This window comes from Zonotrichia albicollis, chromosome 6 (genome assembly GCF_047830755.1).
Source record: "Zonotrichia albicollis isolate bZonAlb1 chromosome 6, bZonAlb1.hap1, whole genome shotgun sequence".
Classification (NCBI taxonomy): domain Eukaryota; kingdom Metazoa; phylum Chordata; class Aves; order Passeriformes; family Passerellidae; genus Zonotrichia; species Zonotrichia albicollis.
In genome coordinates this window covers 33,997,521-34,013,146 of record NC_133824.1, presented here as the reverse complement: position 1 = coordinate 34,013,146, position 15,626 = coordinate 33,997,521, and the positions used below count along the sequence as shown (strand labels likewise).

Here is a 15,626-nt window from a genome sequence, read left to right as displayed (position 1 = left end):
AACATTCAGTTCTATTTCTTTCAATTTTTCTCTCTAGATTCCCTCTGGCCAAAGATTCGTGTTCCCCTGAAAGTTGTTAGGACTGCAGAAAACAAACTTAGCAACCGCTTCTTCCCTTATGATGAGATTGAAACAGAAGCAGTGCTGGCTATTGATGATGATATCATTATGCTAACCTCAGATGAACTCCAGTTTGGCTATGAGGTAAGAGAATTGGTTTTCCCCTGTCTCCTAGGCCATCCACTTCAACATTGCATATAAAGTGGAGGAAGCACTGTGCAGTCTGTTGATTCAGATTGTTGCATCTCTCTTTACTACAAGAGTTCAATGCTGACTGAAACAGTTTTCCAGATAGTCATGTCTTTATTGAAAAACCTGCCAGCTAAGAGGTTTTCAGTAACTGGCACAGGAGTGCCAAAAGACTCCAGAAAATGTAATGGAATAAGTGTAAGGGAAACAGTCTGAAGACTGAGCTGCATTCTTCTTAACTTCAGATAAATCAGAAATGCTATCCAAGAGAACATGTCTTGATGGGCAAGACAAGTTTCAGAGATTAAGTGTTGGGAACAGAGGAGGCCTCCTGAGGACGTGCTGAAGTAAGATGAAGTGCAGTGAAAGGAAGAACTGAAGAATTTCAAGGAGGTGACACATGGATCATGTGCTTGAAATGGCAAAGCTTCAGCAGCTGCTCTTGTGATGAGGGTATGGACATGAAGAGAGCTTGTCCAAATCAGTTACCCATGGCAGTACAAAGAAGTGACAGTCTTCCTAGCTACTTGAATTGTTTGTTAAAAGTACACTTGAAGCAACACTATTGTCTTCCTTCTAAAACTGTGTTTTGAATTAGGTAATTTTTTGTCTTCCATTTGTATTTGAGTGTATAACTGCCCATAATCTGAGTCCACAGTCCATAATCACTACTGTTATATGTGCATATTTAAGATAAAAATGCTCTATTTGTAAACAAATCAGAAACATTAGAAAATGTAATACCATATTTTAAGAAAGCTTTGAATTATTTAGTCACACCTGTACATGCATCATCAACAGCAAAACAACACTGGGCTTCTTAAGTGAGAGCTAGAACAAGATACTGTTACCCAAGTTGAATGAAATCATGAAAACTGCTTCTCTGAGGTGGAGAAAGCTAGTGAAATGTGATAGTTGTCCAATATTTAGCAATCTTAAGTGCAGTTAATACAAGATGATATTTTTAAAAAACACTTTGAATTTATTTCTTTAGCGTATGTACATGTGGGGTGAAATATTGCTCTTTCTCCCTCTTGAGTAAAAGAGACTGTTAGCAAGTAAAAAGCTTTTGGACTCCAGAAATGTCTTGTGATGATGTAGGTATGCTGAAGTAATAACAAAGATGTTAAGTAGTGGAGACAGAGGTTTCATCTATCATGTGTGTTTCCAGAAAGGAAATACTTTCCTTGCCAGGTTAAGAGTAGTGAGTTAATACATGAAGTGTGAAAGATGGAAGGAAGAGAAGACATCTGAAGGAAGGGGATTTTGGCTACACAGACCTTCTCTATACTTTGTTGTCTACACTGAATGTTTTAAGCACTGTACTGCAATAGCAGAGCTTACTTTTGCCTGTGTTGGTGCTTATAACTACTAGTTCTGAGAGTGATCTGATGGGATGAAAGACAGCAGATCCATAATGTGCATGCTGCATAAACCCTTGCTCCATTTGCAATTTGACTTCCATTTTCATAAAGCTGTGTCAAAGTGCCTAACAGTAAGGAGTGACTTACCAAAGTCACCTAAATGACTGTGTAAGTAGTTCTGCTGTTGGCAGAGCAGGCTTGAAGGGCTTTGAAGCAAAGATTCAAACTGCAGCTGAGTTCCAGCTGTGTCAGCCAGAAGTCATGTGAAGCAGAACCCTGTTTTTTTGTGTGTCTGAACTGTTAATTTTAACACCCTCGGTGGATAATATTTGTAACATCACATGTATTGAGTCTGGTCACACCAGAAAGGAATTATCCTCATAAAAAACAAAAGTAAGACAAAGAAAACTTGATGTGAATTCCCCTGTGGTCAGTGTAACTAGGGGATAGTCAGGACCTGCAACTGTTTGTGTCCAAGGATTAAGTCCAACAGGTCTAGCAATTGGATTGTGCTGGCTCATTTATTGGCCTTATGGCCATGTGCCTTGGTTGCAGGGACTATTTGAGTAACAGTGCTTATATTCTGTGTGTGAATGTAACTGTTTGGACATGAGATTGTTTAGTTTGGCAGACTGGAAACTATTTCTTTTGCAGTTTTTTGCATTTTATTATAAATCCTATTCCTTTTTAATTCTGGGAAGTCAGCTTACTGCACAGTAACATTGATGGAAAATTGAAGTGCTGTATTGAGAAGATAGCTGAGACAAACCTATGAGTGATTTGAATCCTTGTATTTTGAGTTTAGCTTCACCACCCCCACTCCCTCAGTAAATTAAATGAATAGAAGTGTCTTTGAATACAGAAACAGAGCAAATTATTCTAGAAATACACAGTTTTCCTCGTATAGGGAGTGGGTGATGTAGCTCCTACTCTCTGGCACAGAAATCAGGGGCTGAAGATTGATCTTTCCTGTCCTTGAGTGTCTGTGACTTGCTTGACAGGCCTGAGCTGGCTCCCAGATGTTTAAATTGTCCTCAGCCTGTGATAATTTATTTATCTGTTTATGTGTGTTACCAGAAAAGTATCTCTCAAACTCTTGACTCATTTGCAGGGGAATCCAGAGGGAACAGTAGCAGCATATAAGGTTACTAGAAAGTTTTCTTTTAAAAATAGGTCTGCTTCTGCTTTGGTCATATGAAGGGCTGGAAACGTGACATTCAGTAATTTTCTTTTCTCTCCGGACATCCTTGAGACTTTGCATTTTAAACATGTGGCAAAACCCTCTCTGTCACACACTTCTCTGAATGTATAGAGCAAGCCTAAAAAAAAAATCCAGAAAACTTTGATCTCTGTACACTTTCAGCCATAAAAAAATATAGTAACACTCAAAGTGTCAGACATTTTTTACTTGTTAAAAGTGAACTATTACGGTACAGTGATTTGTGACCTTGCATAAATCTATTGGAGCAAGCAGAAAAATAGTCTCTGTGTGCTGCTGTATTAAGGTAGCAGAAGAATACTCATGACATTCTGACTTCGAAAAAAGTAGTTCTGTTAAGTTATGTGACTTTGGATACTGCAAAAAAAACTTATGTCTTGATAATTTTTTTCCCACTTACTGAACTTTGTTGTTCACAGAGAGAGCATCAAAGAGACCCAAGAAGTGGAACAAGTATTTAGATTATCATAATCTTAAAAAGTTAAAGCAGAACCATTGGCCACCTCTGAAGAGTTTGGTGTTTAAATGCATGACTGAAATCGAGCATTGTAGCATTCTCACCTCTGTGTCTCAGCTCGCCTCGAGGCAGATGTCATAGTATTAAGTAATTTCTTATCCCGTGCTTATGTAGCACTTTGTCCTTACAGAGACAAAATATTTCTATTAGGACAATAATAGAAATAGTCTAAATGGGTATTATTGTTCTGGGCCTATATTTTTCACTCATAAAATGTGCAGTTTGGTGCATTGCTAAATCTGCATTTATTCTGTTGAAAACTTTTGGCATTCTGTTGTTAGATGATCTTATTCTGTTTCAGAATTGTTTTTCAGTGCTTCATGTCTCTGTCACTCTTTAAAAAAATCTATTCTCTATTGCATTGCATACATTTTACTAGGCTGAAATTTTCATGAAGTTTGAATGACTTCTTCAGAGGAATTCGTCCTTGCTCATTTTGACTTTAAAAGTTTGGTTTTCAGGATTCCTTTGTAGAACAAGTACTATAACTCTGCTTAACAAAGGAATTCTTCACTGCTGGCCACATTCAAAGCTCTTCTTCAAACTCATGATATTTTACAAAATGTGTGTGTGCAAAGCATCTTGCATCTTTTAATGGACTCTGTGTTTACATTTTACTTAATTTTTTTAGTAACAGCACAAGCCATTCCTTTGAGGACTGGGAAAGAATTAAGAGTGGATGGGGCTCTGGAAGACAGATGGGTTGAGTCTGTTTTCATTTGTAGAGAATAATCAGTGTTTCATTCTTAAAATGCCATGGTAGCTTTGGATATGCTGACTATTTTTCTATTCATTAAGTTGTTGGAATTGCATATGACTTAATATAGTTTACTGAATTTAATGCATAAATGTTTGAGAATGTTTTGTAGAAGGATATGCTTCCCTGTCCTTCTGGCTACATAGAGAGCTTGCTGTTCTGATGGCACAGCAAATTGCACAGAATAGCTGAGGCTGTGAGGCAGAAAGAGCTCTGGGGAGATGAGGCTGGAGGGTGTTTTAGCTATACTGTTTATGTCACTTGAGAACTTGACTTGGAAACAAAATTACTACATTTCCTTTTGGTTTTCCTTTACAAGACTTTTAGTAAAACTACTAAGTCAGAACTTCTTTTTGACATTTCATCTGGGAGATGCTTCATCCAAAAATATTTATCCTTAGGGTTGACTACCAGAGTCTTTGGAATGACTTGTCTGCAAATAAGCATACCTCCTCTTCACTTGGCAATAGGATTTTCCTTGGATGTGTCCCTTACCAGTATTAAAGCAGGCCATCCTTCTTAGTCTGAGAAAGCTAATAAGATCACTGGCTAAAATGAAATGTACTCCTAACAGACTAATAAATTATAGGCAGCTATCAAACAAGAAAATGGACAGTAATACAAAATAGAGAGTAGTATTAGAATCATTACCACTATTTTTATTCTGAAAGCTTCCTTATATGCAGTAGCTGTATATATTAATTTTGGCACAAAGCATATGTATGGATTTGGGTAATGAGCTGGATGGAGCCGTTGGGAGCCTTTCCAGAATTACCATTGAATGAGCTAGTGGTGAATGTTGTGAAAAAGCCAAGCTTTTCCACTGACTTCAAAAGCATTACTTTTAAAGGGAATCTTTGTTCAAAACACCAAAGTTATTTTTTAGATGCATCAAACTGACAATTTTCAGAGGCCAGGACATTTTTTTACAGGGTAGAGTTGATATTTAGAGTGACACAAGAACATCTGTATGAGTAATGTGCATTATAGTTGGCTTTTATTTTATGTCATTTAGACTCTTGAAGATGACACCAAGGGCAAAAACTATAAGGGCTATGAATTCAGGGTTCTGTGTTGAGAAGGCACTGCACTCCCGTGGGAAGCAGTAGCTGACTTTAATCTTTCTTTCAGCTGCTGTTAATATGCATGCCATTTCCTCTACAAGAATTCTTAGCCCAGTACGGTGCAGATCTGTGGTGTTCCATTAAATCCTTTGTTGAGCCTCAGTAGCTTATGTGGTGGTACCTTCCAACAGCTGGGAGATAGACATTTTAATATTCAGGTTTAAAACTAAATCATTAGAATTTTGAGTCCTGGAGAGTGAGGAATAAATTTTTGAGTGTTGTACATTTAGTTTTGTGTTCTTTATTAAGGTTTTCTACATCATGTCAAAATAGATACCTCAAGGCCTCACTGGCTTGCCTGCCAGAAGTCTGTATTGTTTTAATTAGCTTATGGCACCAACTTGTAAGTGTCCTATGAATTCTCTTCCTTCAGTTCCAAGTTATCTCTGCTTTCAAGAACCCTCTGTGTTGGAGCGTTGTCATATCGAAATACTATCCCAGTACTTGCACCCTAGAGCTGTCTAGAAAGATTGATTTCTGGATAAAATAGAAGTCGAGGAGTCAGAAGATCTGGTTCCCATTCTTGTTTCCTGTATGATTTTGGCAGGTTCCCTCATCTGGACGTTTGAAATAATAACTGCTCTCATCATGGGATTCTGAAGCTGTATTAACTGACAGCAGTAAAATGTGTTGAGATGTATAGGTGAAAAGGTATATAGTAATGAAAAATCACAGAAATGTAGATGCAGAAGCAGTAACTTAAAACTGATTGTTTTATCATATTTACTATGACAAAATACTTGCATAGAGTCCTTATAGTCCAGGCCTCCCAACTGAAATGCACTGACACAGAGGAAGTGGCCAAAGTGAACTGCTGGTGGGGTGACATTTGCAGGATGGTGGAATTCCGGATAACACTTCCTTTACTGTGCATTCAACTGTAGCGTTCCCTTGTCTTTTGTACAGATGAAAAAATTTGTGAAGGGATCCTTGGGGATTTTTGAGGTACTTTGTTCTTGTTGTTGTTCTTGCATACAAAAATTTCGTTATATATGCATCTGTTGTTTATACATTACCAACCTAAACCAGAAACTCTTGTAACCTAACTGTATGTTAGAAAGTCAAGACTCGTTCTTCCAAACAAGCCTAGCAGTTATTTGGATTAGGCGACAGATTTGGAATAATTTGTCTGCAAATAATGCAGACAAATTGTATCTAGCAAACAAATAGCGTTCAGACCCCTCTAAACAAATATAATTCTTCCTCTCTTTTTCTCTAATGCAAAAATTGTCCTTTATTTAATGTAGCCAGCAGTGTGGAGAACCAGGGTTGCATTAATGATGCCCTTCTCCTTGTTCTTGTCTACTGTATTTGATCCTGTAGTCAGCTATAAAATAATGTATGGAGTGTCAAGGATGGTATCTTGATTGTATCCAGCTGTCTGGAACAAGTCAAGGGCAAAGCAGCCTTCCATGTAGCCAAGCACCCACTAAAGAATACCAGAAATATTAAAATTTAAGCCAGTTCCTGACAAAGGAAGCAGGTTGGTTAGATCCAAAGCCAGCTGTAAAAGTAGTTAGGTTGTAGTCATATCTACTGAAGTTAACATCAAAAGTTTCATTTTAATTATGCTTGGGTTTAGTTAGAGTTAAAATCTTTTTGAATAGTCATTTGTGTGTTTCTGTAACAATTATTTTAGTAGTCCATTAGTGGCCTTTTGCTCTGGGACATGGTTTCTCTGAGTTGTAGGGTCCTTCCACAGCAAGCTTATTCTTTTTTGTACTCCTTCTTGGCAACTCTTTGTTCCAAGAATTTGGACTTAGAAGAATTTAAGTGATCTTTGCCCCACTGAAACTCTACCCTTCCAGATGTGTTGCATTTGCTACCCTTCCAGAAAGCAGATGTGTTGCATTTGCTTTCTGTGCAGGCCTGGTTAACAGCATGTCATGTTTTTTCTCTTCAGGTCTGGCGTGAGTTCCCTGACAGGTTGGTTGGATACCCAGGTCGCCTGCATCTTTGGGACCACGAGATGAACAAATGGAAATATGAATCAGAATGGACCAATGAAGTCTCAATGGTGCTCACTGGGGCAGCCTTTTATCACAAGGTGATATACAACTTTCTCTGCACTAATGTACAATGTGTACATTAAAAAAGATCTATATGTGCTTCTGTCATTGTTCCATCAGTTTTTGTGGTGCTATGATTATGGTCTTTAAAACAGTTGTAGAACTGATTTTAAACTTTCCCTAGACCTCTTTCAGTTGCTGTGAAAACCACTGATTTGTCTCTGACAGTGAAATAAAACCAGTTCTTACCTCTATGAACTTAGAAAACTCCTGCCAGTTTGCATGACCTGAAAGTGCATAGCAAATTTTGCAGGGAATGTATCTTTGTAGCTGGTAGGTTCAGAGAAGAGAACCAATTTTAATGAAATTTCTGTGGTGGTCAGGAAAGGAATAATAAGCAGTTTAGCACCCAAAAATTATTTTCTATCTGCTGAAGTAGTTCTTGTCTGAAGGCACTATCACCTAGCTGCCTGCTGTTCCATGACTGAAATATTTAGTCTTATAGTTACTGTATCTGTATTTAAAATTGTCTTCTTTCTTTTGCTCTCTTCTCTGCAGTATTTCAACTATCTTTACACCTATAAGATGCCTGGAGACATCAAGAATTGGGTGGATGCTCATATGAATTGTGAAGATATTGCCATGAATTTTCTAGTAGCAAATGTCACTGGAAAATCAGTCATTAAGGTGGGGCTTTTCTGCTGTTTATCTTTATGAAATTAAAAAATATGAGATACATACCTAAGTTTATTCAGTAGGCTTTAATATGTTACTTAATCCTCCATTTTTCTCTAATTGTCTCCCAGTATGGTGTCTTGGTCTCTTTCTCATGATAGAAAAGCCCTTCTGGTAAAGTTTTTGTGTTAACTGAGAACAGAGAATTATTTTTTACCAGTTGTTTCTGGTGGTTATTTTAACCATCTAGATGAGCTATAAAAGAAGATAATTTAAATGACAGCTGTACTTATGTGTGTGTATATGTACAGGCCCACAGACATATATTTTAACTATTTGAGATCGCTAGAGGAAAGAAATTGCCAACTGTCCACAGCTCGCTCTATTGTGGCCTGACAACAGCTGATTTATAGGAATGTTAATTGCAAGAACATTAATTGCAAGATCAGCTTTAAATGAACTTTTTATCCCTGAATTAATTTCCTGACATGTTTCGACACGTTTTCAGGTCTAGACATTCACTCCGTACATTCATTTCAAAGTGTGTCAGCTTGGAATGAGATTTAGAGGCCACCAGGCATTACTTCAATTAGCAGGGTCCATTCTCCCTTCTGTCCATCATCATTTACTGGGACTGGTGGCTGCATTTCCTAGAAAAGTCTTTAGAAGATAAAGTGTGTGCTTTTGCTGAAAAAGTTTCTGAGCTGTATGAGGGCAGAGCAGAGTAATTTGGCATCTCTGCAATTCGGAGAGTCCTGCAGGGTTTGCCAGTCAGCTCTTAACTGGAGAGAGCGAAAGAGTGCCTGTTGGATTAACGTTACGGTGAAGTATGGGAAGCTATATTTCATCGCTGTTATGGCTGCAAGAACAAATGGTGTTTATACAGGGACCTTGGCAGTGAGAAAACAGTCATTAAACAGGAATTAAGGAGCTTGTCATCGCCACTTCTTTTCAGTTACAGAAGGAAAAAAACCCTCCAAGCCGTTTTTATTAGGCCCCTGTGAATTTTGCAGTCAGCCGGGCCAGATGGAGCTGAATGGAGGAATAGAGTGGCTTTTTTTTTGTACACCCTCTCTTTTTGAGACAGCTCAGCTTACACTGCAGGCATGTTCAGAGGTATTGCACTGCTCTCTGTGCAAGGAGATTAATGTCCCTTCTGTTGATATTTGATAATATCTGGCATGCCTTTCTGCAGGTGACCCCACGAAAGAAGTTCAAATGTCCAGAATGCACAGCAATCGATGGGTTATCACTGGACCAGACACACATGGTGGAAAGGTGAGTGACCACTCTCTATTTCTCTGATTGCCTTGTTCTGATCCCTAAAATCTTATCCTGTGTCTCATTAAATTAGGACCAAAAATTATAGTGTTTTTATAAATTACTAATTTTGAAAGAATGTTACATGGATTCGATCAACTTAAGTTATTCCTATGATGGGTGATGTGTCACTGAAAGGTAGACTACTACAAAAAAGGACTTTAGTAGTGTACAATTTTTAGCAGCTTTGCTGTAAATCTTTAGGACAGATATATGAAGTTCAGGTTCTTGGTTGGCAGTACTGTCAGTAATACCACATTTCTATTTGCCGTGGAATATCAACTGTAATAAGTATGAATTCTTTTTTTAAACTAGACTGTTGGTAGCTTACCAAAGAGCAGAAAATATAAATTATTAATAAAATAATTTGAAGTGATATTTGTACATTGTCTTCTTTCTAAGGATTGTGAAGCACATTGCTTCCACTAGTGAAGGGCATTTGCTGCACAATTCCATGTTGTGTTTTTTAACAATGTCAGCATTAATTCCAGCAGTTATTAGGTAGAATTTAATCAGACTGAATTAAAAAAAGGAGTATGCAACTCAGAAGTAAAATATACCCCATTAAGTTGGTAAAAATTACTCTGCAGGAAAATACTTGAGAAAGGGGTGGGAAATTTTGTAGATCTTAAATGTTAGCTAAAAGGGAAGCACAAAAGGTTCCCCCATACCTAACAATTCTGACTTGGCTTACAGGATGGGCTACCAAGCCAGGTGAGCTTTCCTGTCGGCACAGCAGTAGTGCTACAGCAACACATGGGAATTTTAGTTATGGACTAGGTTCTCATTAAGGTAAATGCTATAAAAACAGAAGATGAAAAAATTGCTCTTTGCCTTGAAGTGCATTATGATGCTGGGTAAAGGTCATGTTTCCATGTCTATAGCAGTTCTTGTATCCTCAGAGTAAAGTGTCATTGACAGTTTATTGAGAACATGTTTAAACTGTTATTTTGCTTGTCTGCAATTTTGAAAAGTGGGGAATACTGGGTTGTGGGAAGTGTTAGATGGACTGCAAATCCACATACTTTTATTTGCCCAGCCAAAGAAGTACATGCTGGGGTAGAGTCTGAGTGCAGGAGAATATGGAGAGATAGACAGTTTAGGTATATTCAGGCTTGATTTTGAAAATACTTAATATCATACTGAAACTGCTTGCTAGACCTACTGCCTTCTTGCCCTGTGTTATCATCTACCTAAATATAAGGGAGTTATTTGAGAACCTGAAAGGGTTTTTTTTTTTTTTTTTAAGTTTTATGCTAGATATTCATTAAAAGTGAGTAATAAATGGTAACAGCTCCTAGAGCATATTTTCCTAACTTAGTAGTGAGTAAGGCTCTCATATCCATCCATCCATCCATCCATCCATCCATCCATCCATCCATCCATCCATCCATCCATCCACTATTTTCGGGGTCAGGAGAGAAGCTGAATGAAAAAAAGTGCATGCATCAGGGAATATTTGTCATTATAAAAGAATAACTTTGTACTGATAACTTTACAGTGTTGGGTATCAGAAACAATACCTCAGGTGTCAGGCAAAGAGCCATTTTCAGCTTTACTTGCAGCTTCCCCAAGTGCCTGACTCCTTGCTTTCTACCATTCAGAGATAACAAACAGGTAGTCTGAGCTAATTACTTGCCCGGATATCCAGGGATCAACCTACTGTTTGTGAAACAAACAGTTTATCAGGGTTGCCAGGTACATGCACAACATTTAGTGTTAGGTTTCTGATTCAGAAATAGCAGAGGGATGCCCAGCAACTGCCTGTTGGTTTTTGTAAATGGAAAAGGTTTGAGAATTCAGTTGTGGAGATCTGTCCAGGAAAGATATGTAACTAATTGGTTTTCTTGGGCCTTTTGACTCATTCAGAGGAGACAAAGGAAGATGGTGTAGTTGAACTCTGTCTCTTATTAAGAAATTTTATTGTTTTAGCAATACACTGAATCAAGGGAAAGCCAACTTTGTTATTCTTCCTGCTGTCTAATTTATTTTAGATAATTAGAAGATGTTAGTCCCCAAGGTTATCAAGCTCCATCATTAAAATACCTTAACTGAAGAAAACTTTGAACCAAGAATTCCCTTCTTGTCCTAGGTTAGCCTTTACATCAGGTCACAGAAGAAATTGCAGGAAGGTCTTATAATCCCTGTATTTACAGGTGTTTAAGTAGCAACAAGTTTACTGCCTTTAACATCTTTACATCTGGCTCTCAGAAATGGACAACGATTTAAAATGCAATCTGGAGGGCAACTGCCAGTACAGTAAATATAGGAAAGGGCTGAGCTGCTTCTGCAGACACAATAACAGCAGTGTTTTATTTAGGAAATGCAAGTATTTGTCAGAGTCAAAGTAGGAAGCCATTTCCTTAAGAGGCAAACTGCCCAGGTCACAGTTGGCCAAAGGCTGCAGGTACAGGGTTACCCTGTTAGGTTAGGGGTGGTCTCAAGGAAAAGCTGTGGAGGCAGCCATGTTGTGGCAGTTTTGTGCTCCCCTTGGGATATCTTTTGCAGCCACAGTGTGCCTGGAGCTCGGGGATTCCTGGTTTAAAAAATCCTAACCCTAGGCGTAACCCTAACCCTTACCCTAATCAGGTAAATCAGACTAGGTTTAGAGATGGTCCCAAGGAAAAGCTGTGGAGGCAGCAATGTTGTGGTACTTCTGCACTCTCCTTGGAATGTCTTTTGCAGCCGCAGTGTGCCTGGAGCTCTGATCTTCCTGGTTTAGAAAACCGAAACCCCAGTCGTAACCCTAACTCTAACCCTTGTCACCTAAATCAGCCTAGGGTTTGGGATGGTCCTAAGGAAAAATCTGTGGTGGCAGCCATGTTGTGGCACACTTTCGCTCCCCTTGGGATGCCTTTCGCAGCCGCAGTGTGCCTGGAGCTCAGGGCTTCTTGGTTTAAAAAACCCTAACCCTAGGCATAACCCTAACCCTAACCCTAGTCAGGTAAATCGGCCTAGGGCTTGGGATGGTCCCAAGGAATAATTTGTGGTGGCAGCCATGTTGTGGCACTTTTGCGCTCCGCTTGGAATGCCTTTTGCAGCTGCAGTGTGCCTGGAGCTCTGGGCTTCCTGGTTTAAAAAACCCTAACCCTAGGTGTAACCCTAAGTCTGACCGCAGTCAGGTAAATCAGCCTAGGGTTAGAGAGGGTCCCAAGGAAAAGCTGTGGAGGCAGCCATGTTGTGACACTTTTCCCCTCCCCTTGGGATGCCTTTTGCAGCTGCAGTGTGTCAACCTTGGGGCTTCCCAGTTTTCAAAACAGTAACCCTTGTCACAACCCTAACCAAAACCCCATATAATAAAGAAAGACTTAGGCTATGGCTAGCTCCAAGGAAAAATCTGTGGTGGCAGCCATGTTGTGGCAGTTTTGCGCTCCTCTTGGGATGTCTTGCACAGGCGCAGTGTGCCTGGAGCTGTGGGCTTCCTGGTTTAAAAAACCCTAACCCTAGGCGTAACCCTAACCCTAACTATATTCAGGTAAATCAGCCTAAAGATGGTTGGATTTTAGCAGTGATGAACCTGATTAAGAGAGACCTTAACAAATATGAAGTTCATCCAGGGGTAATGGGACTCTCAATTTCCAAATTTACACAATGTCTTATTGAGCTGAATAGAACTGCATGTTGTCAGCAATGCAAGAAAAAAAAATAATACTTCGAAGCAAACATGCCTCTGTGAGTTTGAAAAACTATTGGCACAACTAAGGGACACACCTTCCCTCCATTTTGAGATGACATTACATTCTCTTGGCTACCTAGCTTTCAGTGTTTAATGTTCTAGATATCCCTTCTGGTTTATATTGTCCTAAAGTGGCAAGGACTTCAGCATTCAAGTGATTTAGTTCAGTGCTAGACATGAAATTTTTGGAAAGTGTCTTTCTTTCAAAGACATTTTCTGGCTTGTGCATGACATCTATTTCCTTTTAAAAAGTCTGTTTCTGATCTTTGAATTTGATATTTATTTGTGGAGGGCTAACTTCTGCTTCAGCCAGAGTGTTTAGAACATACTCATTTTTCCATTTTTAATTTTTGCCATTTCTTTAACAATGAAATGGTTTTCTGGTGGTTAAAGATATTGTATAGGCAGGCTTAAATGGACTTTACACCAAAATAAGTTCAGCTGTAGAAGGATCCCATTTTGATATTTTGTCATAATACCTCACTTTTGATTTGGGAGTATAACCTCTGGAGGGAAGAGGTCAATTTTGTCTGCCCTATCCATTTAGTTTTGTCTTTTGCTCTGAGGGTGCCACTTAGTTCTGGTTGTGACAATGGCTGCTCTGATGTGGACACCTGCCTGCCAGGCAGTAGGCTGAGATAACTAATTCATTTCACACCAGCCACCAAGCAGCTGTTACATTACAATGTCTTTCAGTCATTACTGGCAAAGGCAGGATTTGAACCAGTAGACTAAAAGTATTCTTGTATTCCAGAAACCAGTGAAGGCCAGCAGCTGTGCAAACCTCTCACATGCACATCTCCCAGTGCATCTACCTCCTTGCCTGTGAAGTTTGTGGGTTTCCTGCCATAAGGCTTCCCCAATACACATCCACATCATGGATTAGTTAACCACATTTCTTACAAGTAACAGATTATTTGAAAGTCTGAATTTATCTGAAAATCAGATGTTTTAAGATATCCTATGGTGGGCATCCTGTGGAAGTGACAGAAGCTGCTTAATGTTCTTGGAGAAAACACTCAGTTCCTGCTGTCTGCAGGAACTACTGCAGTGAACCTTTCAGTGCTTGTGGTCCAAATCTCATTCTCTTGATGGTTCACCTTGTTACTTTAAATTATTGAACATCTACCTGGATCTTCACTTAAGTCCTCATTGGTGGCTCCTTTGCTATTTCAGATCTGTGCTACACTGGATCAGATAGTGCTTGTCACAGGAGTAGAGACTGTCCCACTGTACATGGTTTTCTCTTACACTCTGAATTTCTTTTCATTTGTTTGTGGTCCCAATGATTTGGATCTGATGATAGAAAGGTATGAGGTAGGATGAAGTATGAGAAGATGGGAAGGTAGCAGAAGGTGAACTGTCTGCATTTACCTGTAGTAATATTTTATTCAAGTATCACTTCATATGAAGTAGTTTTCTGACACTTTTCTCAGGACAGAAAATGGTCTGAATGATGACCATTATAGCTTGAAACAGCTTTGTCGTTGAGGAAATAATTTTGAAAACTTCTCTTGCTGTCCCGTCTACTTCAAAAGAGTGTTTGGGGCAGCGTTGAGCAGTCCCCATCACAGAACTGTCACATTCAGTTGGTGTGATTGACCAGGTCCTGATGAGGAAAATTATCCTGGAGCCGTAGTGACCCCCTAACCCTCCAAAGGGGTTGGGAGAGGGTGCAGTGGTTGGAGAGCGAGAGACCTGCTCTGCCACCGCCTGCAGCACTTCAGTCTCTAGCTGAGTCAAAGTTCTCACTTCTTTGTTTGTTTTCCTCTTTGAGTGGCAAAAGAAATGTCACCTGTTTTCCTGTAGCTCTCTGTTAATGTGCAGGGAACTGTTGTCATGATTCTTGGTATCTGAATTCCTTAAAAGCTGTTTTATGTAGCAGGCAGCTAAAGTTAGCTGAGCATTGGCTGAGGTGAGATGAGCCAGGTTTTCTCTCCCTTGCCTCCACAGGTATAGCGCCCGTCAGTGAAAAAGTTAAAGGAGCAATGTCATGGTTAAACATCTGCTTGCTTGTTTTTTGAAGAACATGGCTGTTCCTTTCCACATTACTGACACTGAGATTATTAAAACTGAAAGAGTCATCAGTGGTCCAGTTTTTTTGTGCTAATGTGATGTCTTTTTGCTCAATATATCTTTATTTAGACAAGGAAAAGAAACTAGTTACTTTGTTTCATTTTATAGTTTTAATTCAGCTTCACCTTTAAATTACAGTTCAATCAGCTCTGCCTATTCTCTGAGGCATGTTTATTTTTTTTGTGGCAAAAGATAGAGCTTCTGAAGAAGCCTGAAAAAAGACAGACTTTTTGTTTTTAGAACTCTGTTTTCACAAAGCCTTGGTTTTTGCAAAACCTTCGTTATAAACGAAATTGACCCAACAGTGGCCCTTTAAGAGACATGTTGGCAGTTAATCTGTTCTGGTTTACAGCATGTACATTGCTTTAAGAATGACTGGAATTCTAGGGGGAGGGAGAAGGGAAGCTTTGACCTCCATGTGCACATGTGCTGCTGCCAGCATCCCCTTGCTCGTCTCCGTGATTAAATGGATAAATCAAAGAACACCAGCTTCTTTTCTGTTCTCTCTGCAGTGAGGCTCTCTTTTTATTTATTAGTAGCCAGCGTGGCTGAAATACTTCCAAGTGCAAGAGGGAAGGTTTCTACCAGTTATTTTGGTGTGGGAGTTGGTAGCCAGCCCAGTTGTTGGAGTTCTTAATTA

At 39.2% G+C, this 15,626-nt stretch overlaps 1 protein-coding gene across 2 annotated transcripts in view; it reads left to right on the top strand.

Annotated features, from left to right (window-relative positions):
• The window catches only part of EXT2 (exostosin glycosyltransferase 2), a 73,883-nt gene that overhangs the window by 55,370 nt on the left and 2,887 nt on the right, over window positions 1-15,626 (top strand). For both annotated transcript variants that reach the window (XM_005480130.4, XM_026794866.2), the window contains 4 exons: window positions 38-204; window positions 7,134-7,277; window positions 7,798-7,926; window positions 9,110-9,192. In XM_005480130.4, coding sequence (XP_005480187.1) covers window positions 38-204; window positions 7,134-7,277; window positions 7,798-7,926; window positions 9,110-9,192 — 523 coding nt within the window. The remainder of the gene's footprint in view (window positions 1-37; window positions 205-7,133; window positions 7,278-7,797; window positions 7,927-9,109; window positions 9,193-15,626) is intronic.